This window comes from Cervus canadensis, chromosome X (genome assembly GCF_019320065.1).
Source record: "Cervus canadensis isolate Bull #8, Minnesota chromosome X, ASM1932006v1, whole genome shotgun sequence".
NCBI classification, from domain to species: Eukaryota; Metazoa; Chordata; class Mammalia; order Artiodactyla; family Cervidae; genus Cervus; species Cervus canadensis.
Genome location: NC_057419.1, coordinates 48510670 through 48537422, shown reverse-complemented (window position 1 = coordinate 48537422; position 26753 = coordinate 48510670). Strand labels below are relative to the sequence as shown.

Genomic DNA, 26753 nt, shown 5'->3' with positions numbered 1-26753 from the left:
CCTCTTCCCTTTCCACCATGAACTCAAACCCCAGCTTTGGGATTATTCACTATTCCCTGGACCAGTTCTGTGTAGTTGTGGCTTTTCATATTTACCATCTTCACATCCCACAATGACCACTTTCCTTTTCCTCACTGTCCTTTTCTTTGTGTTCTCAAAGCCAAGTTGGCATTTATGACCTTTTAAAAAATGTTTTTGTCTGTCTCCACTACAAAATAGACAAACTCTTTAGGAACAGAGCCCATGCTTTATTTATTTATGTATCCTCTAGATTCAGCATTTCATTGCATGAACATTTATATGCTCTGTAACCCATTGTATCTGTTCTTTGGCTTTATTTTTTCCTACCCTGAACATGCCTTAGTGAATTAAGCATTATTTTAAAATTACATTTATTAACCAGAAAACTATATGACACTACTCATTCATTGTAGAAACATGGAAATGAAGAGCATTATAAAGAAGAAATTAAAGTACTACCCAAAGATAAACTTAATATTTTGACTTTCTCCCATTCTTTTTTCCATATTTAGGTGTGTATTTATTTCCTTTAACACATTTAGAATGTATATGTGTGTATGTGAATATTTATCTTTGTGTGTATTTGTGATAAAGACGGCACATTTTTAAGTAAACAATGCAGTATTATTAGCTATGGTCACTTAGCTGTCCTGTAGATCCCTAGGAGTTATTCATCTAGCATAACTGGAACTTTGTACCCTTTGACCAATTTTGAAAGATTCAATTTATCCTCTAAAAAGGTTAGGGTTATGGTATGAACCATAAAAGCTCTGAGATTTTTTTCTACTTTCAAGCTATAAAGTAGGTCTGTTACAGTTTTATGTATGGTGTTTGAAGACACACAGTCCTGGGTCAGATACAATGGATTTTATTATTATCAGGATAGCTAGTCTTGTGAGCTTCACGTTGGCATTGATTCCCCTTGCCCACAAGTGCCCTGGTGGAAACTGTGTGCACGCAGTGGATTTGTGTAACAGCTGAGGAACCCTGAAAGTAGGGAATTCAACTTTTTTTTACAATGGACTGCAAGGAAATCTGCCCTTGGCCCTTGAGGGAGAGTTTTGCTTTATTAAACAAATTGTAAGGGAATCTTCCCTTTGCTCCAGAGAGAGGCAGACTATGTCATTCACTGGTCACTCTACAAACAGTACTGGAGGATTGTCCAGAATAAAAGGCCAGTTAGTGCCTCTGCTCACAAGACATGCAAATATGGAAGAGCCCATGGAGAATTGTCTTTCAGCTAGAAGTTGAACCTATTTCCACTTCCACCAATGGGGCATGAGTATGCCCATTTCCACACACCCTCACCAAACATTGGATGACAGTGGATTTTCTTTCTTTCTACATTTCCATAATCTAATGAAAAACTGAAAAGTGTTTTCCTTGTCTTAATTTTCTTTTGAATGACTAAATAAGCTTTTTTTCATATTTATATGAATTGCTTGTAAATTGTTGATACTGTGGGTTACCTGTTCTTGCTTTTGCCCCTTATTTTACTGGTTCATTTTCTTGTGATTTATGGGAGCTCTTTATACTTTCTAGATAGTTATCCTTTTTCTGCTTTATATGGAAAAATCTTATTTCCCAGCTTGTCTCTTCTTTCTTTTTATTTATACTGGCTTCTTTTGTATAGATACTTAAAATTTATATATGGTCTGTTGTGTGAAACTTTTTTTTGACAATACAGGATTTTGTGGGTCTTGCTAGTTAAAAAGCATACAGAGGAATTATCAGATATTATGGTACAAGTGTATCTACTAATTCATTCAAATCTTTCTTTCTTGAATTTATTTAGGTTTATTCCTGACCAGTTTTTTATTTAAAAAAATAGACATAGTCTTCTCTTTAAAAATATCAAAACACATGATGCCATGATTAAGAACCAACAATGTTAACTATCTTTTTTCAAATTGAGGGTTCTGTGAAAATTCACAGTGAACATCAGAGCGTTAAAGACTCCGATAAGTTGTGAAGTGCTAAGTGGTAAATAATTGGCCTGCCAATGCAGGAGATGCAGTTTGATCCATGGGTTGGGAAGATCCCCTTGGGGAGGAAATGGCAACCCACTCCAGTATTCTTGCCTGGAGAATCCCATGGACAGAGGAGCCTGGCAGGCTGAAGTCCATTGGGTCGTAAAGAGTCAGACATGACCGAGCGACTGAGCATGCAGGTTGTTCCATGGAGGCCCTGGAGGTAGTCACTATACTGGTTAGAAGCAGGGTCCTTGAAACCAGACTGTTCTGAGTTACTTCCTGACTGCATAATTTTGGGCATGGTGTAGGGTATAGTTCTGGCGAGGCAGAAAAGGAAAGACGACCTCAACAGAAGTAGGTTACCTTATTCAGGCAAGGAGGGGCGACAGTCGGCCTGACAACAAGGCTGAGCGCCGAAAGGGATCAGGGAGGCTTCATACTTATAGGGAGGTTTGTGGAAGCGATAAGGGAAACGTTAATCAGGCGGGATATTTTGAGTATTCTTTTGTTGAGATGACATTTGTAGTTGGGCAGGGGGTGATAAGTCTTCTGGGCAGGTGTAGGGGGTGCAAAGTTTCCGGACAGGGGGCAATAAGTCTTCTGGGCAGGTGTAGGGGTGGAAGGTTTCTGGACAGGGGTTGATAAGTCCCAGACAGATGCAACCGGCCTGGAGCATCAGGGTGGAACTAAAATTCTGTTCTGTTTTCTCCGAAGTTAGATGATTCAGCAAGGGGCCTTTAAGACTGTTGTTCTCTTTTCTAGGCCCAAAAGACTCCTTCACATGGTAATTAATGTCTTTTGCCTTAGTTTTTCTCATCTATAAAATGGAGGTATTGTACATCTGTGTCTCTTTTTCTGTTTTGCATATAGGGTTATCATTACCATCTTTCTAAAGGCTGGATGCATGAGACAAGTGCTCGGGCCTGGTGCACTGGGAAGACACAGAGGAATCGGGTGGAGAGGGAGGTGGGAGGGGGGATCGGGATGGGGAATATATGTAAATCCATGGCTGATTCATGTCAATGTATGACAAAAACCACTACAATATTGTAAAGTAATTAGCCTCCAACTAATAAAAATAAATGAAAAAAAATGGAGGTATTGGAATTTATTTTGTGAGAGGGTCATGAGGATTAGTTGAATCATCTATGTACTAGCTGTTTTTATTTTGGGACATTCTGAGGATGCTGTTCTTGGAGCATCACGGTAAAGCTGCTGGTCTTATTAGTTGACCATCCTACTATTGCTTAGGGAATCAATACCATTTTGAAAAGAAATTCAACTACTGCACCCCTATGAAATATGCCACATGAGAAGAAACTGCTCAATTGAGAGTAAATGCTGGTAATTCTGTAGCATTGGCCCTCGAATCTTTCAGGTTGCGTTCATAGTTAAGGAACTATTCATTTCTCTCCTCACAGCATCTTTATCTCTCTCTCAGTTCTAACCTCTTGATAGTCATGTGTAGTCCTCCCTGCTCATCTGTTTGAAAGACACTCTCAAGTAAATTTTGCATATGCTATTTAGCTGGTTATTCTAAGCATCCTAAATATCCCTCTAAGTGTGCTAAAAATTCATCTTGCTGTTGTGCTGTCAGTAACAAGCAACAGGAAATTAATTTTGTGTTAATTTCCTCATAAGAGTACTTCCAGAAACATCCTATTTTTTTTCAATTGATATGTTTTAAGTGTGTTTAGCTTTTTAAAGAAGGATTCTGTGACACATTGTTCAATAACCTGATTTTTTAACTTGACATACAGTATAAATGTTTGCATCTTGTTGTTGTTTAGTCACTAAGTCGTGTCCAACTCTTTGTGACCCCATGGACTATAGCCCACCAGGCTCCTCTGTCCGTGGGATTTCCAAGGCAAGAATACTGCAGTAGGTTGCCAGTTCATTCTGCACATTTCCACCTTAATATTATATAATATGTTATATCGATGTATCCATTTCCTGTGATCTGACATTGCTTCCAATTTTCAGCTATCAAGCAGTGCCCTGGCAAATCTCACAAGTTTCTTACTAGTCCTTAGGATACAGTTCATACTTGGAATTGGAGGGTCAAGTTCATGCACTCCTTGCCACATCACCTCCAGGGGTAAAAGTCTTGGAGTTAATGTCCTTCATATTGCATTAGAAACAGTTACCTGCCAAAGATCTAAGTTATCATTGTCTCTATTTTGTAACTATTATATTCCCTCTGGCAGTGCATTTGTAAAAATGAGCAATTTTTTTCATTAAAAATGTGATTTTTTTTTCATGACTAGCTGAATTTATAACTAAATAACAAGGCAACAAAAATTTTTTTTCTCCATCTCATAATCTTCTCAAGTGATGGAAGAAGCATAGCTAGAAACAGTCTTCACAAAGATAATTCTAGGGATAAGACTGGCTTATTGCTTCCTTAGCCGTTAATCACAGTGTTTAATGGTTATTTGTTGAAGATGATAAAATGGTTAAAGGATTATTTGTGACATGTCATTCTTCCTAGAGGTTTGAGACATTAATTACCCACCTTAGATTAGGAAATGTAATTCAATCATTTTAAAGGTAATTTACAATAATTCTAATTTCTAATGCATTTTTCTGTAGAAAATGATACACAGTGTTTCAGTTTGTCTGGGCTACAACAAAAACACCATAGATTGGATGGCTTAAACAAGAAACATTTATTTCTCACACTTCTCCAGACTGGGAAGTCCAAGATGAAGGTGCTGGCATATTTGGTGTTTGGTGAGTGCCCACTTCAGGCTTTTAGATACTATCTTCTTCCTGTCTCCTTACATGGCAGAAGGGAGGAGGGAGCTCTCATCATTCATGAGGCCTCTGGTCTCTTGAGCTAATCACCTTCCAAAGGCCCCACCTCCAAATACCATCACATAGGGGCATAGGTTTCAACATACAAGAATGTTGAAAAGAAATACAGTAAACCCTCATGGACTTGCCAACCAGGTTCTGCTATTAACATTTTGCCATATTTATTTTATCTCTATAGTTAATACTTTCTTTGAAAATTCTTTGAAAATAGGTTACAAATAATACACTTACCAACTGGATGCTTCTTTATGCACCTTCTAAGAATAAGAACCTTTCAAAGAATATTCTTACTAATAACCACAATATTATTTTCATACTTAAAAGGATTAGTAATTTCATATTAACTAGTATCTGGTCCATATTCACGTGTCCTCAGTGTCCTTAGAATGTTTTTTTAAATAACTTTTGTTTTAAAAGATCTAATCTAAATAATCAAGGTTTTTGTATTGTATTTAGTTATTTGGTTATATTGCTCTTTGGACTCTTATTTAATCTATAAGAGTTCATCCATTTTCTTCTTCTTCTTCTTTTTTTTTTTTGGTCATTGACTTGGAAATGTGTTGGTTAATCCAGAATGTGAAGTACTCCCATTTTATATTTGTAAAACATACTATTTTTTAAAATATGCATATATGTTTTTATTTATTTGGCTCTACTGGTCTTAGTTGTGGCCTGTGGGATCTACTTCCCCGACAGAGGCTCGAACCCAGGCCCCCTGCATTGGGAGCACAGAGTCTTAGCCACTGGACAACCAGGGATGTCCCCAAACATACTATTTTTAAAGCTGCATTTCAAGTACCTCATAATGAGATTCATTCAGATATACCCTTTCCTTTGCCTAAAATTCCAACCCTGATGAATTTTAAGTGTGTGTTACTCAAAACAGATGCTTTTAAAGAAACTTAGGTCTTTGTGGGATGCTGTGGGAATTTTTCCTTATTGCATTTTGTGTGGTACTGAGCAGAGGGAATGACCTGTCCTGAGTTATCTAGCAACAGAATGACATCCAAACCATCTGGTCCTCTTTTTAAATATTTTAGCTCAGTTTGGCGAGGCTACTGGCCAGAGAGGGAAAATTCCATATCTGAAATGCTGGAGGAGAGAGATCTGTTTGTAAGTGAAGGTTTTGAAGGAGAAAATAAACATGAGCTCATCCCTCCTGATTTGACTAGTGTTCACTGGGTCCATTTAACTAAAAGAATGAGACTCAAAATAAAAAAAGAATGAGACTCACCTCTAGATCAAATGCACTCCTGATGAATGTTACTCTTTTCTGTCACTTGATTAAAATGTGGGTAAGGGATTCAACAGTGGAGGATATGAACTAACTTAACACAGTCATCCAAAAATGGTACATATTGGGACTTCCCTGGTGGTCCAGTGGTTAAGACTTTGCACTTCCAATGCAGGGGATGTGAGTTTGAACCCTGGTCTGGGAACTGAGATCCCACATGCTGTGTGGCACAGCCAAAAAATAAATAAATAATACCAAAATGGTACCTACTTAAGTAAATTAATCACAGCCCAGATGCTGGTGCTCCAAGGGTTCAGAAATGTGATTTGGTTAGCATACAGAGAGCAGATCAGACGTAAGTTCAAACTAAACTAGACACAGAAGGTTCCATTGGGAGGACCAGGACATCCATTTCTTGAAGGGAGAGCTCTAGGGGAAGCCAACTGCAACCAGAAGTCTCCAGAAGAAAGTTAAATTCAAGCAAGAGTGAAATAGTTGTCTGCTTTGAGGTATTGATGATATGAAAATTTGCCAGACTGAGTCTTCATCACCCAACATGGAGCATGTACTATTGGGAACAAATAGTTAATTTTCACTTTGGGGCCCAAATACTTCTGCTCCGGTCTGAGTCTGGCTGGGTACCATCAGCATGTAGCTCTCTGGATCTCCTCTGTCTCATTCCATGCTCATTGTCTCCTCTTCTCCATCCTGTGTTTTCCGAAAGGACTGGATGCCCAGCATTTTGATTTCATGTTACTAAGTGATACAGTCCCATCCTGCCTTCTGGAGGAAACATCTTGATTTTCTTGAAAAAATTTTGGCTATTTCTGATCTCCTTGGTCATTCGTGTATAAATCATTTCTATTAGTCCAGGTATAGATGGGTAAAAATCCATTCAGGGCTAATTTCGTTAAACTCTCACTGACTAATTTCAGTTTTCTTATATCCATGTTTGATTTCCCATCTTCTCTGTCACCATCTTGTGATAGCCCCATGGCGTTATTCCACCCCTCCCTCTTTTCTCCTCAGGAGTAGACTTTTAGAAGGCAGACTTGCATATAATTAAGCCCAAGGCAAGGATAACCAGAAGCCTCAGGTCAAGCATTTTTATAGCTCCCAACCTTCTGAATGAATTCTAAATACAATTCTATTGAAGAGTCACATAGGACATTCTAAATCTGACATTGCAAATACACGCTATGTGTTAAGTGAACCTGGCTGTGATGATAACATTCATTATCTGAGTTACCAAGTAATTTTCCTATTTTTACCTGAAAATAGATGAGACACATAAGGGGCAGAAACAACAGCTGTGCTATTTATGTGAGAGAGACTGCATCTGATGGAAAAACCAAACCTTTCTATGTCTATGGGTCTATTTCTGCTGTTTAAATAAACCCAGTTACCAAAGGGGAAGGGTAGATAGGCATTGATTAGAAGGATGGGATTATCATAAACACTACTATATATAAAATGGATAACTTAACAAGGACCTATTATATAGTGCATGGAATTCTACTCAATATTTTGCAATAACCTATGTGGTAAAATAATATGAAATACACACACACACACACACACACACAATCATTGTGCCATACCCCTGAATCTAACATGACATTGTAAATCAGCCATGTCCTCAGTTTCTTAGTTGTGTTGGACTCTTTGTGACCCCATGGATTGTAGCCCACCAGGTTCCTCCATCCATGAGATTTCCCAGGCAAGAATACTGGAATGGGTTGCTATTTACTTCTCCAGGGGGTCTTCCTGACCCAGGGATCGAACCCACACTTCTTGTGTCTCCTGCATTGACAGGTGAAGTCTTTACCACTAGTGCCACCATATTAAAAAAATTTTAAAAAGCCCAAACCTTGCTGATGAGCTCCATTTACTCTTAACCTTGTTATTTCCTCTTCATGTCAATCTTGGCATCCTCTGAACCTTACAGCCTCTAGGACTTTGGAAATGGGTTAAAGGCCTGCAGTATATTTTAAGAGTCTACTACACTCACTGAGATCTGGTCAGTTTCCCTCAAGTGGAATCGCTCTTGTTCTGTGGGAAGCAGTTCAGTTCTAGGTCATTTCAGCAAAGTTCTGTTTTCATTATACTATGCAGAGAACAAACACATGGGGACTTTGGAAAGTTAAAGAGGCCCTGGACTAGAGCCTGTCCTTTCAGATCTGAGAATTTGAGGTCAATCTGAACTTGTAACTGGGAGACCCCAAAGCAGTCTAGGAGTAAGTATCTAGTTGCACTTGGAAATCTGGCTAGAATCAACCAAACCAAGTGTCACATGCATGTAGATTGTAGTTCAGAGACCTAGAGGGAGGCTAAGGAACATTGTCGTGGGATGATGCCAAATCCCAAAACCCAGTAGTAGGGCATGCTAAGAGCTATCATTCTTAAGGGGATGCACAGAGAGAACCGAGGTACCAAGCCAGTGAAAGAATGTGCTCAAGAATTAATATGAAGGAGAGGGCCTGGTGAGCTTATGTTGACAAAATGGGAGTCTTAAAATAACTATCTTGCAGTATGTAATACAGATCTGGTATAATTCACAACCACGTATGTCATAAGATATAAACCTATATTGAGAATAAAACGTCACCCAGTAGTTGAAGTTCCTGTGTTCTCTGATTGCATTTCTGAATTTCCCATGAATTTCCTTGTATTTATACTCCAAATGTATGTGGTCTTAAACTAGATATAATGTCTTTGAAAATTATTTCCTTCATGCATAAGCTGTTAATATTATTCTGCATGAATTCTTCTGCAAATGTTTTCATTCCACATTATGTTTGTGAGAGAAATTTAGGTTGATACGTGCAGCACTGGTTTGTATTTGTTTTGTCAGTAGTGCTTTCTTATGTTGGGGTTCTAGTTTTGGGGAGAGGAAGGGAGGGCAGGATGGAGGCACTTAAGGGACCTGTCCTGTTGTGGACAGTCCAGGCTGTCCTAGTGACCCAGTTCACCCATGGGTCAGCTGTAAGGGTGGTGACAGGATCTGGCTGGTAGAGGAAGCTCATTATAATGGAAGAAACTGAACTGACATAGAGAACGTGGAATCACCTAAATATAAGTAACTCTTTGATGCTGTAGTAAATACAATAGATACGTCATCAATGCATGTTTACAGATTGAAAAGTGGTGTTTGAGTTAGGTACATCACTGTTTCGAATACTAGACACACTTACAAGTGCTTTGGGGAAAATTGCCTAATTAATTTTTCTCTTCTTTGTTCTTTCCACCTTTGCAGTATTTTCTGGATTCCGTCCCAGCAGATCTGTTTTCTGCTCTGTAGCTTCCTGGAGTAACACTGAGCATCATTAGGGGAACTCAGCTGCCCTTGGACTGTATATCAAAGCGAAGGCTTTGGAGATCTTTTCAGTTAAAACAATAATGACTTTCTTGAAATGTAATCCCAGTGGAGCTTGTTTTCTGTGTTGCCTGGAAGAATCTTTACCTACCATCAGCAGAGCTTCAGAGACCTTCTAAAAACTTCTGTTCATCAAGCAACTGAGTGACTCTTGAGTTATTCACAGGGACCTTAAGAACTGTGGGTATCAATTTACCTGGAAAATTCAACAACTGCCACCCAGAGCTACTGCTGAAATACCATGTCTAAGAACTCTGAGTTCATCAACCTGTCATTTTTATTAGATCATGAGAAGGAGATGATTCTGGGAGTCCTAAAGAGAGATGAATATTTGAAAAAAATAGAGGACAAGAGAATAAGGTAATATTCTTTTATCTTGTCTGCCTTCCTTGACTGCTTTCTGTTTGTTGGAAGCAATTTAGATTGGAATTGGGGCAACTCCAACCACACTGGAGACCAGTGTAGGTCAGTGTCTTCCTGGATTCCAAACAACAGCATAAATATTAGAAAACATCTTTGCCACTTTATCATTTAGCCAGAAAGAAGGTTGGAATTGAGTGGTAAATATGGCATTGATGAGGATGTTCATTTGCCAGTGACATCATAACTTGTAGTTAAGTGGAAGGACTGCCCGGGTTTGAGTACCAGCCCTGGGATGTACTAGGTGTGTGACCTTGAATCAGTGACTCAACTTCTCTACACCTTGGTTTGCTCATCAAAACAGCAGGGCTAAGTATAGCACTCATCTTATAGGGTTGTTGCAAAGATTAAGGAAGGTAATGTGTAGTGCATGGTACTTCAGTGCACAGTAATTTTTATCTATTATTTATTTGTGTCTCTTTCTTCGGTCAATCTTAGTGGAAATTTGTATTGACCAGAGCTGTGATAGGAACGGTATCTGGAAACTGAGAAGTTCCCATTGTATCCCAGAAATCACCTGAATTTCTTGAAATAAGTTTCTGTGTGAGGAAAGTTGAGCAATGTGGGCAGAATTGAGTTTTGCATGGGTTGTAGGCAGGGTTGATATTTAGCTGAATCCCTAGGTGTGGCCTCATCTGTGTTTCAGCCAGCATCCATTCTGATTGGTTACATCATCAGTTCCCCAATGATCACAGCATCATTCTGATTGGTTACTACATGCATTATGATTGGTTGCTGCCTGACCTGTCCTGCTTGTTAAATGTATTTGGTTATTACGTCTCACCCCTGAGCAGAGGGACAGAAATAAGCAGAGTTCCTTCCTCAGTCACTGTCTACTGTGTAACGTGTAGTTTTGTGTATCGAGTATCTCTGAAAACTGTAATCAGAAGCTTATGTTTATTTTACTTGAGAAAACACATCATAAGATTACCCTTACATGTTACAAAAATATTCAATGCACCTAGAGGAACTAGGATGCTTAGAATTGGAAAGACATTGAAATATTCTTGACTGATGCTTGTTTCATAATGAAGAGCTCAGAGTTTTTATTTTCATTATTCTAAGGCATTCAGCTAATCTTAAAGATTTTGATGAAATATGCTGCACTTTTTCTATGCCTAGAATTCAGGTGGCAATGAAATCCAGTTAATAATGATTTTAAAGAATTCTAAAATGGTATTTTTGGCATTGATAGTCCAGTCTTGAAAAGTGACTAAATTTTCTAATGGCATTGAAAAAGTTCTATTGTTTATGGGAGATGGGGTACTAAGCAGTTATTGATAACATTCTCTGGAGAATTAAAAATCACTCTGTTCAGAAAAAAGCAATTTAATAATCAGATCCCAGGAAAGACTGAAGTACAGTGAACAGGACTTTGTTCAGAATATTTGTTCCTGTCATTCTCAGTAATTTTTAGTAATGATCTCGTATACTCCCTCTTTTTCTCTATCTTCCCTTGCCTTCTTTCCTTATTCTCTGTAATGGAAATTTGGCCAAATCATGTACTATACAATAGAGCTATCAAGAATAAACATTGATTCCCTGGCTCTTTAAACATTGGGAGGACAGCAGAAGAAAGACTTTTACAGACCTAAGAGATATTATTATAGAAAAGAGATTTTTTTGAAAGAGGCGATGTCATTCCCTTCCTTAATAACAACACTGTCTGATATTTAGTGCAGTTTTTTGCTGCACTGACTGTGTTAGATGTTCTGTCTCATTTTATTGTGAGCTATCAAGATAGGAGCCCAGACAAAATGACTCAGGCTCTGTCTCTCTTCACAGCTTCCTGTATTGAGAAGCCATGCCAAAGTGGGTAATGTGGTGTTTAGAGTACATTGCTGTCAAGTCACCCATCTCTGTTTGTGGATTCAAATCTTAGTTACACCATGAAGTCTTATCATCACTTTAGACTAGTTGCCTGTATAGATCTAGGTTCCTCACTTGACAAAACAGAAACAATAACAGTAGCTACCTCATGAGCTTGTTGTAAGGATTAAATAAGGTAATATTACCAAGAGCCTAGAACAAGACTGACTTACAGTAAGCACTTAATAATGGCTGGCCAAAATCATTAGGGCTTAATGTTGGTTTGTGTTGCCCTTGATCTTATGAGTTGTTGTGAACACCATCACTCCAGTCCTTTTCAGTCCCTTTGCTGGATTTGTGCTCTCATCTCCCAATTTCCACGTGCTTTACTTCTAAAGACTGGCACTTTCCACCTTCTTTGGAGCCACCTTTGGGTGGCTGGAGTAGCCCATAGGTGTAAAGAGCCACATGTACCAGATAAACTTGCATTTTTGTCCCCACTGGGTTGCCCCAAGCCAATGACTCATGGGTATAGAAACCTCTTGCCTCCAGACTCTGCAATACAACTACTTTTCCCCCCAAATTTTTATTGGATGATTATTGCTTTACAATGCTGTGTTAACTTCTATTGTACATCAGTGTGAATCAGCTATATGTATACATATATCCCCCCACCTTGAGCCTTCCTTCCACCGCACCCCCCTACCCCCACCACCTCACTCATCGAGGTCATCACAGAGTACTGAGCTAAGCTCCCTGTGCTATACAACAGGTTCCCACTAACATTCTATTTTACACATGCTAGTGTATATATGTCAATCCCCGTTTTCACAAGTCCATTCTTTAGGTCTCTGTCTCTATTCCTGCCCTGCAGATAGGTTGCAATGCAACTTCTGCTTCAGAGCTCCCCATGGGATCATGCTGAGACTGGCCTGTCACTAAAAGTCACACCCTTCCTAGCCTCTCCTCTCTTCCCTTTCCTCCTTCCCCTACTCCCTTCTGCCCTTCTCCCTCACAGGTTCCTCCTGAGAGCAGTTCATAAATCATGTGCACTGTTATCTACATCTCCAGGTTAGTTCCTCAAAAACCCAACCAGGAGATTGGTCAGACCAGGCAGTGAACTTAGTTCATTTTCTTCTATATCCTCCAAAATCATCAACACAAAGAATGTATGGTGTGGCAGATTTTGTTGTAACAGTAAACATTGATGCTAGCTATTACAACCTATTGTTTTCACTAGGCTACAGTGGTGTGCCTTGGTGCTTTGTGGGAGTCTGGAGGAATAAGTAAGTTATGATGAATAAGATAGAAAGTGAAGGAATGGTTTCACAGAAGAGCTAACATAAGGCTTCTGTTTGAGAGGTTAGATGGTTTGACAGAGTCCTTCCACCTCTAGGAGATTTTCTTTGGAAATTTTATTTATTTATTTATTTTGGAGAGTTCCAGGTCTTCATTGCTGTGTGATCTTTCTCTAATTGCGGTGAGTAGGGGCTACTCTTGTGATGCATGAGCTTCTTATTACAGTGAATTCTCTTACTGCTGAGCACAGGTTCTATGGAGCACAGGCTTCAGTAGTTGTGGTGCATGGGCTTATTTGCCCATTGAAGCCCCCTTCCATAATATCTTACAGCAACTGAACATTAGCTTTTAGATCTGTGACAACTTAACCTTAGATTAAATCATTTGTCCAGCTGGTAAAGATCAGAGCCCATGTTCTCTCATTGCATTATTGCTTCCTTTCCCCCTATGCTTTGATGCTTTTGCGGAACTGCACCTATTCTGATCCTGTTGAAAGCCCATCCACAGCTTTACTAATAGCTGTCAGAGAAATGGAACAGAACAGAAAACCTTTCTTTAGCCTGGTATTTACTGACAGCTCTGACCTACAAGCTGTATAGTATATAATACAACTTTTATTGAAGTGTTGCTCTTATACAATAAACACTGACAGGAGTTTCTTATGTGGTTCTACCCTTTATGCTGGTTGAAAACCAAAGTGCAAGCACATAATGACATGTTCCACATAGGGAGCTCAGCTGAGATGGGCCACCAAGCAAATAGGAATTAGTGTCATCAAAAGACCGCAGTGCCCAGCCTGGGAACCTTATGGCTTTGACTTTAAGTGTTTGATTCCATCATTTTCCAGCACAATGGTGGAAGAAAGAGGAGGATGCAGAGACAAAAGGGGAGAGTGCATTTAAATTAGCTGTTTGGAATCCTTCAGAAAAGCTAAATATTTGGTTCAAATAGATTTGAAGGGATTTCAAGAATTATCCATTCACCCAGGAAGTAAGGGCAACCAGTAAGTGCCAAACAACAGTATCTTCTTAATACTTTACAAATGTTTGATCTGTTGGGCTCTTTGTTTTTTCAAATCTTATCACTGACACTAAGAACAAAATTGGTTTGACCTTCTCAAATGCCTAAAGACACACTGTTCCCATTAAACACCAGGAGAACTATTGGAGTGGACTTTTAGTTTGGTAAACATCTTGTTTTATTCCTAGTATTAAATAGAATTGCCACAAAGCTTCTTAATAGATTAACAGAAACTCTCAGCATGAACATCCTTGTTCTCTAATAGAACCCAAACTCTTAGTGAGTCACAGAGACCTGGGGGAAAAAATCTGACTCTGCCTTAAATGAATTTAAAACCTTAGGGGTTTTCTCACTAAATGCCTTATTAATTCCAACATATACACACACATAGGGAAACTAAGTTAATTTTGATTCTATACCATTTTCCTTCAAGTGATTCATATTGGAAGTCTCATCATAGGCACAGGGCCACAAATACCTGATATTTGATGACATTTCAAACCATAGATTCTCTAAATAATTACACTTACACTTGTCAGACTGGATATTGTTTTTGTTTGAAATAATACAGTCACCATAGTCATGAGTAAAACTGTTACCTATGTAGATATGTATGTATTCATATATGCATATATGAATATATATGTGTGTGTATATGTCTTAATACACACACAGTTGACTCTTAAACAGTGCAGGAGTTAGTTTTTCCCTGTTAAAAACTGAAGACATCACTTTGCTGACTAGAGTCTCTATTTTCAAAGCTATGGATTTTCCAGTAGTCATGTAAGGATGTGAGAGCTGGACTGTAAAGAAGGCTGAGCGCCGAAGAGTTGATGCTTTCGAACTGTGGCGCTGGAGAAGACTCCTGAGAGTTACTTGGACAGCAAGGATATCAAACCAGTCAATCCTAAAGGAATCAGTTCTGAATATTCATTGGAAGGACTCCAATACTTTGGCCACCTGATGTAAAGAACTGGCTCATTGGAAAAGATGCTGATGTTGGGAAAGATTAAAGGCAGGAGGAAAAGGGAACAGCAAAAGATGCGATGGTTGGATGGTATCATTGACTCAATGATTTTGAGCAAACTCTGGGAGATAGTGGAGAACATGAACGCCTTGCATTCTGCAGTCCATGGAGTCACAAAGACCTGGATATGACTTAGCGACTGAATAACAACAACTGTCCATATAGCCAAAAATTGGAGTATAACTTACAGTTGGCCCTTTTATCCACAGTTCTACATCTGAGGATTCAACGAACCATAGATTATGTAATACTGTAGTATTTACTATAGAAGAAATTTGCATATAAGTGGACCTGTGCAGTTCAAACCTGTATTGTTCAAGAGTCAGTTGTGTACATCTCTTTGCTTATTCTCTGAATTCCTCTTTCATTATCATTTCCTTTCCTTGCAGACTGTCTGTAGCCAGATTTGGTGTAGAGGGCATGATTGTAGGCAGCAGAGATTCATTTGCACTCACATCTAGGAAGGTGCCATTCCCTTTTAGCCCATGTAATCTACAACACGGCTGAATGTCATAGGGTAGGATGTCAGGGCTGGGAGAATGAATTCATCTTCCACAGTTAGGTCAGTTCATAAGGAAAGATTTAATTAAGTAAATACTAACTGTATTCCAGGGGAAATGTGCATTTTTCCCCTAGGTAAATGCATATGAAACCTTCACTAACAAAAATGCTACCTCTGACATTTTAGTTTTCAAGAATAAGACCATTTTATATGAAGTTAATATTAAGGTTCCTATAGTAATAGGAGTTCAGAGAAGGCAATGGCAACCCACTCCAGTACTCTTGCCTGGAAAATCCCATGGACAGAGGAGCCTGGTAGGCTGTAGTCTATGGGGTCGCGAAGAGTCGGACACGACTGAAGCGACTTAGCAGCAGCAGCAGTAATAGGAGTTAGCGATTTAACTCTACAATAAGAATAGGCTAACATGTATTTAATAAATTTTCTAATCATTATTTCTTTGCAGAATAATTAAGCATATCCAGTAAACATTTCATACAAACATCTAAAATTGATACAACTTTTAACATGGCAAAGGACCGTTTTAGGTTTCTAAACTTAATGCACTAAGATCTATAGAGGGCATCAATAACTACAGTAGTTTTATATTATAAATTCTTAATTCACAATTAAAGGAATATTTAGCATCTTCTGATAGACTTTTTATTATGGAAATAATGTTTATGACAGAAAATTAGAAAAAACATACAATATTAACTTTAAAAACTCACATGGGACCCTCTTCATAGAGATAATTTCCGCTTTTGCATTTCTTTTCTGTTATTTTATGTGTATACATGTAATGTTCACATAATTGGGACCATTTTATATATGTAATTTTGTATTCTTTAACTTTATTGTTGTTGTTCAGTCGATTAGTCGTGTCTGACTCTGTGCGACCCAAGGGGATGCAATATGCCAGATTTCACTGTCCTTCACTATCTCCCAGAGTTTGTGCAAACTCCTAAAATTGAGTCAGCGATGCCATCCAACCATCTCATTCTCCGTCACACCCTTCTCCTGCCATCAATCTTTCCAAGGATCAGGGTCTTTTCCATGGAGTTGACCCTTCACATCAGGTGGCCAAAGTACTGGAACTTTAGCATCAATCCTTGCAATGAATATTCAGGGGTGATTTCCTTTAGGATTGACTGGCTTGATATCCTTGCTATCCAAGAGACTAAGTGTCTTCTCCAGCACCACAGTTAGAAAGTGTCAGTTCTTTGTTCAGCCTCCTTTATAGTCCACCTCTCACATCTGTATATGATTACTGGAAAAACCATAGCTTTGACTCTACAAACCTTTTTCAGCAAAGTAATGTCTCTGATTTTTAATATGCTGTCTAGGTTTATCATAGCTTTTCTTCCAAGGAGCAAGTATCTTTTAGTTTCACGACTGCAGTCACCGTCTGCAATGATTTTGGAGCCCAAGAAAATAAAGTCTGTCACTGTTTCAATTTTTCCACCATCTATTTGCCATGAAGGATTGCATCAGATGCCATAATCTTAGTTTTTGAATGTTGAGGTTTTATTTTATTTTTTTATTGAATGATAATTGCTTTACAGAATTTTGTAGTTTTCTGTCAAACCTCAACATGAATCAGCCGTAGGTATACATATATCCCCTCCCTTTTGAACCTCCCATCTCCCTCTCCATCCCACCCCTCTAGGTTGATAAACAACCCCTGTTTGAGTTTCCTGAGCCATACAGCAAATTATCATTGGCTATTTATTTTACATATGGTAATTAAGTTTCCACAGTACACTTCCATACATCTCACCCTCTCTTTCCCTCTCCCCATGTCCATAACTCTATTCTCTATGTCTGTTTGCCTATTGCTGCCCTGTAAATAAATTATTCAGTACCATTTTTCTAGATTCTGTATATGTGCATTAGAATACAATGTTTATCTTTCTCTTTTTGACTCACTTCACTCTTTATAATAGGTTCTAGGTTTATCCACTTAATCAGAACTGACTGAAATGCATTCCCTTTTATGGCTGAGTAATAGTCCATTGTGTGTATGTACCACAACTTCTTTACCCATTCATCTGTCGATGGACATCTGGGTTGCTTCCATGTTCTAGCTATTGTAAATAGTGCTGCAATAAACAATGGGATACATGTGTCTCTTTCAACCCTGGTTTTCTCAGGGTATATGCCTAGGAGTCAGATTGCTTGGTCATATGGTGGTTTTATTCCTAGTTTTTTAAGGAATCTCTATACTGTTCCATAGTGGCTGTATCAATTTACATTCCCACCAACAGTGCAAGACTGTTCCCTTTTCTCCACACCTTCTCCAGCATTTATTGTTTGTAGACTTTTTGATGATGGCCATTCTGACTGGTGTGAGGTGATATTTCATTGTAGTTTTGATTTGCATTTCTCTAGTAATGAGCAATGTTGAGGATCTTTTCATGTGTTTGTTAGCCATCTGTATGTTTTCTTTGGAGAAATGTCTGTTTAGATCTTTTTCCCACTTTTTGATTGGGTTATTTATTTTGGTTTGTCTGGTTTTGAGTTGTATGAGCTGATTGTATATTTTGGAAATTAATCCTTTGTCAGTTGTTTCATTTGCTATTATTTTCTCCCATTCTGAGGGTTGTCTTTTCACTTTGCTTATAGTTTCCTTTGCGGTGCAAAAGCTTTCAAGTTTAATCAGGTCCCACTTGTTTACTTTTGTTTTTATTTCCATTACTCTAGGAGGTGGGTCATAGAGGATCTTACTTTGATTTATGTCTTTGAGTGTTCTGCCTATGTTTTCCTCTAAGAGTTTTATAGTTTCTGGTCTTACATTTAGATCTTTAATCCATTTTGAGTTTCTCTTTGTGTATGCTGTTAGGAAGTGTTCTAATTTCATTCTTCTGCATGTAGCTGACCAGTTTTCCCAGCACCATTTATTGAAGAGGCTGTCTTTGCCCCATTGTATATTCTTGCCTCCTTTGTCAAAAATAAGCTACTCATAGGTGCATGGGTTTATTTCTGGGCTTTCTATCTTGTTCCATTGGTCTATATTTCTGTTTTTGTGCCAGTACCATACTGTCTTGATGACTGTAGCTTTGTAGTTTAGTCTGAAGTCAGGAAGATTGATTCCTCCAGCTCCATTCTTCTTTCTCAAGACTGCTTTGGCTATTTGGGGTCTTTTGTGTTTCCATATGAATTGTGAAATTTTTTGTTCTAGTTCTGTGAAAAATGCCATTCATCATTTGATACAGGGATCGCGTTGAATCTGTAGATTTCATTTGGTAGTATAGTCATTTTCATAATATTAATTCTTCCTACCTGGGAACATGGAATATCTCTCCATCTGTTTATGTCATCTTTGATTTCTTTCATTAGTGTCTTATAATTTTCTGTGTACAGTTCTTTTGTCTCCTTAGGTAAGTTTATTCCTAGATATTTAATTCTTTTTGTTGCAATGGTGAATGGGATTGATTCCTTAATTTCTCTTTCTGATTTTTCATTGTTAGTGTATAGAAATGCAGGTGATTTCTGTGTATTGATTCTGTATCCTGCAACTTTGCTAAATTTACTGATTAGCTCTAGTAATTTTCTGATACCATCTTCAGGGTTTTCTATGTACAGTATCATGCCATCTGCAAACAGTGAGAGCTTTATTTCTTCTTTTCTGATCTGGATTCTTTTTATTTCTTTTTCTTCTCTGATTGCTGTAGTCAGCACTTCCAGAACTATGCTGAATAATAGTGGTGAAAGTGGACACCCTTGTCTTGTTCCTGATCTCAGAGGGAATGCTTTCAGTTTTTCATCATTGAGAATAATGTTTGCTGTAGGCTTATCATATATGGCCTTTACTATGTTGAGGTAGGTTCCTTCTATGCCCATTTTTTGAAGAGTTTTAATCATAAATGGGTGCTGAATTTTGTCAAAGGCTTTTTCTGCATCTATTAAGATGATCATAAAAGATGATCATAAATGATTTTGATCATAAATTTATGATAAAAAATGGTCATAAAAGATCATTTTCATCTTTCAATTTGTTAATATGGTGTATCACATTGTTTGATTTGTGTATATTGAAGAATCCTTGCATCCCTGGAATAAACCCAACTTGATCACAGTGTATGAGCTTTTTGATGTGTTGCTGAATTTGTGTTGCTATTTGATGTTTTTCTTGTTTCTTGAGATAGGATTGTATTGCTATTAACTTCCCTCTTAGGACTGCTTTTGCTGCATCCCATAGGTTTTGTGTTGTCATGTTTTCATTGTCATTTGTTTCTAGAAACTTTTTGATTTCCCTTTTGATTTCTTCAGTAACCTGTTGGTTATGTAGAAACATGTTTTTTAATCTCCATGTGTTTGTGTTTCTGACAGTTTTTTCTTGTAATTGATATCCAGTCTCATAGTGTTGTGGTTGGAGAAGATACTTGATACAATTTCAATTTTCTTAAATTTACTGAGGTTTGATTTGTGACCCAAGATGTGGTCTATCCTAGATAATGTTCCACGTGCACTTGAGAGAAAGGTGTATTCTTCTGCACTGGATGGAATGTCCTGAAGATATCAATGAAATCCATCTCATCAAATGTATCATTTAAGATTTGTGTTTCCTTATTGATTTTCTGTTTTGATGATCTGTCCATTGATGTGAGTGGCATGTTAAAGTCTCCTACTATTATTGTGTTACTGTCAGTTTCTCCTTTTATGTCTGTTAGTGTTTGTCTCATGTATTGACGTGTACCTATGTTGGGTGCATAGATATTTACAATTGTTATGTCTTCCTCTTGGATTGATCCCTTGATCATTATGTAGTGTCCTTCCTTATCTCTTGTTATATTCTTTATTTTAAGGTCTATTTTGTCTGATATGAGAATTGCTACTCCAGCTCTCTTTTGCTTCCCATTTGCAAGGAATATATTTTTCCATCGTCTCACTTTCAGTTTATATGAGTCTTTAGGTCTGAAGTGGGTTTGTTGTAGATAGCATATATATGGGTTTTGTTTTCACATCCATTCAGCCAGTCTGTGTCTTTTGGTTGGAGCATTTAATCCATTTACATTTAAAGTAATTATTGATATATATGTTCCTCTTTCCATTTTCTTAATTGTTTGGGGTTGATTTTGTAGATCTTTTTTCTTCTCTTCTATTTCTTGACTATATAAGTTCCTTTAACATTTGTTCTAAAACTGGTTTGTTGTTACTGAATTCTCTTAACTTTTGCTTGTCTGAAAAGCTTTTTATTTCTCCATCAATTTTGAATGAGATCCATGCTGGGTACAGTAATCTTGGTTGTAGATTTTTCCCTTTCAGTACTTTAAATATATCCTGCCATTCCCTTCTGGCCTGCAGAGTTTCTGCTGAGAGATCAGCTGTTAAGCGTATGGGATTTCCCTTGTATGTTACTTGTTGCTCCTCCCTTGCTGCTTTTATTATTTCTTTGTGTTAAGTCTTGGTTAGTTTGATTAGTGTGTGTCTTGGTGTGTTTCTCCTTGGGTTTATCCTGTGTGGGACTCTTTGTGCCTCTTGGACTTGATTGACTATTTCCTTTTCCGTGTTGGGGAAATTTTCAGCTATAATCTCTTGAAATATTTTCTCATACCCTTTTTCTCTTCTTCTTCTGGGACCCCTGTAATTTGAATATTGGTGCATTTGATATTGTCCCAAAGGTCTCTGAGACTATCCTCTGTTTCATTCTTTTTACTTTATTCTGCTCTTCATAAGTTTTTTCCACCATTTTATCTTCCAGCTCACTGATTCATTCATCTGCTTCAGATATTCAGCTATTGATTCCTTCTAGTGTATTTTTAATTTCAGTAATTGTGTTGTTTGTCTCTTCTTGTTTATTCTTTAATTCATCTGTGTTTTTGTTAATTGATTCTTGCATTTTCTCCATTTTGCTTTCAAGGTTTTGGATCATCTTTACTATCATTATTCTGAATTCTTTTTCAGGTAGTTTTCCTATTTCCTCTTCATTTATTTGGACTGCTGTGTTTCTAGTTTTTCCCTTCATTTGTGTAGTATTTCTCTGCCTTTTCACTATTTTTTTTAACTTACTGTGTTTTAGGACTCCTTTTCCCAGGCTTCAAGGTTGAATTCTTTCTTCCTTTTCATTTCTGCCCTCCTAAGATTGTTCCAGTGGTTTGTGTAAGCTTCTTATAGCATGAGATTTGTGCTGAGTTTTTGTTTTGTTGTTTGTCTGTTTTTCCTCTGATGGGCCAGGCTGAGTGAGGTGGTAATCCTGTCTGCTGATGATTTGGCTTGTATTTTTGTTTTCTTTGTTGTTTAGATGAGGTGTCCTGTACAAGGTGTTATTGGTGGTTGGGTGATACTGGGTCTTGTATTCCAGTGGTTTCTTTGTATGAGTTCTCACTACTTGATACCCACTAGGGTTAGTTCTCTGATAGTCTAGGGTCTTGAAGTCAGTTCTCCTGCTCCAAAGGCTCAGGGCTTGATTTCTGGTCAGAAATGAAGATTCCATAAATGGTTTATTATGGCATTAAGTGAGATTAAAACAAATATCCAAAAATGAGAAACCAAAGATGAACCCCAGACAAATGGCAGTTACAAACTCAGGCAAATAGTAATTAAAATAATGGGATATACACATATACATATACACCCACGAACAAAGTCAGAACAGTCCAACAAATATAAAGTACAATAGATTGACCCAGTGAACAAAGGAAATAAAAAATTATATTTACCAGTTAAGAACAAAACTAACTAAAGCACAAACTGGAAAACAAGACTAAAGCAAAGTGCCAAGTGCAGAATAAAGCAATGAAAACAAAACTAACAAATATGTTGAAAGAAAGAAAAGAAAGCAAGAATAGATATGCATAGTTAAATAGAGGTAGATGAAGAAGATTTATATATGTTAATGATTAACTACAAGGGGGAAAGAAGATTAGGAAAAGGCAAACAAAGGAATAAATGTAGAAGAGATAGAATAGCTTTAAAAAAATTAAAAGTTAAAGTTATAAAATGAGAAAAGAAAAAAAATGGAATAAATAAAAAAGAAAAACTCTACAGAACTGCAGAAGCCCAATGTAGAGACAGAGGTTTATGACAACAATGAAAAGTGTGACTGATTATACACATATACACCCATAAGCAAAATCAAAACAGTCCAACAAAAATAAAGTACAATAGATTGACCTGGCAAACAAAGGAAACCAAAAATTATATCTACTTGAGCAAAACTAACGAAAGCACAAACTGGAAAACAAAGCTAAAACGAGCTGCCAATTGGGGAATAAAACAATGAAAATAAAACTAAGAAATATGTTGAGAGGGAAGGTAAGAAAGAAAAGAAAGAATAGATATGCAAAGTTAAATAGAGGTAGATGAAGAAGGTTTATATACATTAAAGATTAACTGCAAGGGAAAAAGAAGAGTAGGAAAATCAAACAAAGGAATAAATGTATAAAAATAATAAAAGGTTTAAAAAATTAAAAATAAAAAAAGAGAAAAGAAAAAAAAAACCTCCCCAGAACTGCAAAAGCCCAACATAGAGCCAGAGGTTTATAACAACAATAAAAAATGTGACTGAGAAAAAAAAAGCTCAAAAGCTTAATTAGATTTTATAGTGCCAATAAAATTGACAACTGCAACGGGGGGAGGGGGTGGGGATAAAGAAAAAAACGAAAAATCCAAAAGAATCTACAGAACAAGTCAAAACACAAGAATAATAAATGTTTTTCTTGAGTCACTGCTGTCTGAGTCCTTTCCCTCTATGGGAGTCACAGTCAACCTCACCTCCCTAGGATGCCCTCTAGCACTGTGTTGATCTCTAGACCTGCTGTAGGGGCAGCTCATATTCTAATGTCCTACTCTGTGTTCTTGCCTCCAATGTCCACAGGTATCAGAACTAGTGTGTTTTCTTTTGTGGGAGTTCTCAGTGACCTTTTATATATTCCATAGACACAAAGTCTGCCTAGTTGATCGTGTGCATTGAGTCTGCAGCTTATACAGCTGGTGGGAAGGTTTTGGGTCTTTTTCCTTAGCCACACTGCCCCTGGGCTTCAATTGTGGTTTCATTTCCACCTCTGCATGTGGGTCATTCACTGGGGTTTGCTCCTGAGGCTTCCCAGGAGGACCTGGGTTTGCCCCTCTGAGGGCCAGGTGTGGAGGTTGGGCAGCTGCTTGGGTCGCAGGAGTTCTGGCAGCACTAGGTACTCAGGGGAGTTGGTGGCTAGGGCAGCAGGAAATATAGTGTTCTAGAAGGGTATGGCAACCACTATTGGCCAATATGCTTCAGTATTCTTGGCCTGCAGTACCCCCGTCCCTGACAGAGAAGCCTGGCAGGCCACAGTCTACAGGGTCACAAAGAGTTGGACACTACCTGAAGCGACCCTGTGAGCATAGGCACAAGATTTTTTTTTTGCCTGTGGCAGCTCTGCCCCAGTTAGTGTTGAGTGTGAAGGTGGTGTAGCTGCTTGGCTTGCGGGGACCCTGGCAGCGCCAAGTGTGTAGGGACATGGGCTGCCTCTGCTGCAGTAGTTATGACCCTATCAGAGTCCTTTTTTAAACATCTTGTAGTTGGCAATCAGAAGGCCTCTTTGACCAGTCTTTCTCCATAGCTCTGCCCATTCAAGCACTTAGAGGGCTTCCTTGCCTGGCATCCTTCTCTGTTGTTCATTGCATGAGGCACATAGAGGGGCTCCCCGGCTGGGGTCCTACTCTGTAGATCGGCACATCAGGCACTTAAAGGGGCACCCCGGGTGGGGTCCTACTGTAGTTCAGTGCATCAGGCATTTGATGGGCCTGCCTCTCTATTGCTAATGCTGGTGTGTCAGTGGGGAGAGGCTATGGTGATAACTCCACCCGCTATGTGTGACTCTACTACCATGGCTGCCTGGCTTTCCTCCACAGGCATTTCCCACCACAATCTCTTCTCCCACATCCCCTCGATCTGTCTCTCCGAGGTCAACAGTAGCCCTTGCCCGGGGATTGCTCCACAATCCCTAAACTTCAGCTCCCAGCCACTGCACCATCTGGGATATGTATGGGTGCAGCAAGGACTGTCTGATTCTCATTCCATTTAGGCTGCCACAGATCAGCTGTTTCACTCTCAGCCTTAAATGTTTCTCCTCTGACTCAGACAGTTGCCCTGATGTGGGGATCGGACCCCTGCTTCAGTTCCCCCACCTGCCAAGGGCAGGTCCAGTGCTGCTAACACTCCTGTTTTTCCCCCTAGTTCCTTTGCCCTACTCCATGTCCACCTACTCCTCCACCGTCTTGTTCTCTCCCTTGAATGTTGAGTTATAAGCCAGCTTTTTCACTCTCTTCTTTCACTTTCATCAAGAGGCTCTTTAGTTCTTCTTTGCTTTCTGCTATTAGGAGAGTGTCATCTGCATGTCTGAGGTTATTGATATTTCTCCCAGCAATCTTGATTCCAGCTTGTTTTTCATCCAGCCCAGCATTTCACATGATGTACTCTGCATATAAGTAAAATAAGCAAGGTGACTATATTCAGCCTTGATGTACTCCTTTCCCAATTTGGAGCAGTCTGTTGATCTATGTCCAGTTCCAACTGTTGCTTCTTTACCTGCATACAGTTTTCTCAGGAGGCAAAGAAGGTGGTCTGGTATTCCCATCTCTTTAAGAATTTTTCACAGTTTGTTGTGATCCACATAGTCAAATTTCATGCAAAGATGGGCACAATAAAGGACAGAAATGGTATGGGCCTAACAGAAGCAGATGATATGAAGAAGAGGTGGCAAGAATACAGAGAAGAACCATACAAAAGATATTTTCATGACCTAGATAACCATGATGATGTGATCACTCACCTAGAGCCAGACATTCTGGAATGTGAAGTCAAATGGGCTTTAGAAAGCATCACTATGAACAAAGCTAGTGGAGGTGATGAAATTTCAGTTGAGATATTTCAAATCCTAAAAGATGATGCTGTGAAAATGGTACATTCAATATGCCAGCAAATCTGGAAAACACAGCAGTGGCACAGGACTGGAACAGGTCAGTTTTCATTCCAATCCCAAACAAAGGCAATGCTAAAGAATGTTCAAACTATTGCACAATTGCACTCATCTCACACACTAGCAAAGTAATGCTCAAAATGCTCCAAGTCGGACTTCACCAATATGTGAACCATGAACTTCCAGATGTTCAAGCTGGATTTAGAAAGGGCAGAGATACCAGAGATCAAATTGCCAACATCCATTAGATCATTGAAAAAGCAGGAGGATTCCAGCAAAACATCTACTTCTGCTTTATTGACTATGCTAAAGCCTTTGACTGTGTAGATCACACCAAACTGTGGAAAATTCTTCAAGAGATGGGAATACCAGACTACCTCACATGCCTCCTGAAAAATCTGTATGCAGGTCAAGAAGCAACACTTAGAACTGGACATGGAACAACAGACTGGTTCCAAATCAGGAAAGGAGTATATCAAGGCTGTATATTGTCACCCTGCTTATTTAACTTATATACAGAGTACATCATGCAAAATGCTGGGCTGGATGAAGCACAAGCTGGAATCAAGATTGTTGGGAGAAATATTTCAATAACCTTAGATACATAGCCAATACCACCTTTATGGCAGAAAGTGAAGAGAAACTAAAGAGCCTCCTGATGAAAGTGAAAGAGGAGAATGAAAGAGCTTCTTAAAACTCAACATTCAAAGAACTAAGATCATTGCATCTGGTCCCATCACTCTATGGCAAATATATGGAGAAACAATGGAAACAGGGAGAGACTTTATTTTTCTGGGCTCCAGAATCACTGCAGATGGTGACTGCAGCCATGAAGTTAAAGGACATTTGCTCCTTAGAAGTAAAGCTATGACCAACCTAGGCAGCATATTAAAAAGCAGAGACATTACTTTGCCTGCAAAGGTCCGTCTAGTCAAAGCTATGGTTTTTTCAGTAGTCATATATGGTTGTGATAGTTCGGCCATAAAGAAAGCTGAATGCAGAAGAATTGATGCTTTTGAACTGTGGAGTTGGAGAAGACTCTTGAGAATCTCTTGGACTGCAACGAGTTCCAACCAGTGAACTCCCAATAAGGGAAATCAGTCTTGAATATTCATTGGAAGGACTGATGCTGAAGTTGAAACTCCAACATTTTGGCCACCTGATGTGAAGAACTGACTCATTGGGAAAGACCCTGATGCTGGGAAAGATTAAAAGCAGGAGGAGAAGGTTGGATGGCATCACTGACTCGATGGACATGAGTTTGAGCAAGCTCTGGCAACTGGTGATGGACTGGGAAGCCTGGTGTGCTGCAGTCCATGGGGTTGCAAGGAGTCGGACATGACTAAGTGACTGAACTGA

At 38.6% G+C, this 26753-nt stretch overlaps 1 protein-coding gene across 2 annotated transcripts in view; it reads left to right on the top strand.

The window, feature by feature from the left end:
• Positions 1-26753, top strand: part of SYTL5 (synaptotagmin like 5) — a 170457-nt gene that overhangs the window by 16612 nt on the left and 127092 nt on the right. For both annotated transcript variants that reach the window (XM_043458058.1, XM_043458059.1), the window contains exons 2-3: positions 4587-4727; positions 9302-9781. In XM_043458058.1, coding sequence (XP_043313993.1) covers positions 9663-9781 — 119 coding nt within the window. In that variant the 5' untranslated portion in view covers positions 4587-4727; positions 9302-9662. The remainder of the gene's footprint in view (positions 1-4586; positions 4728-9301; positions 9782-26753) is intronic.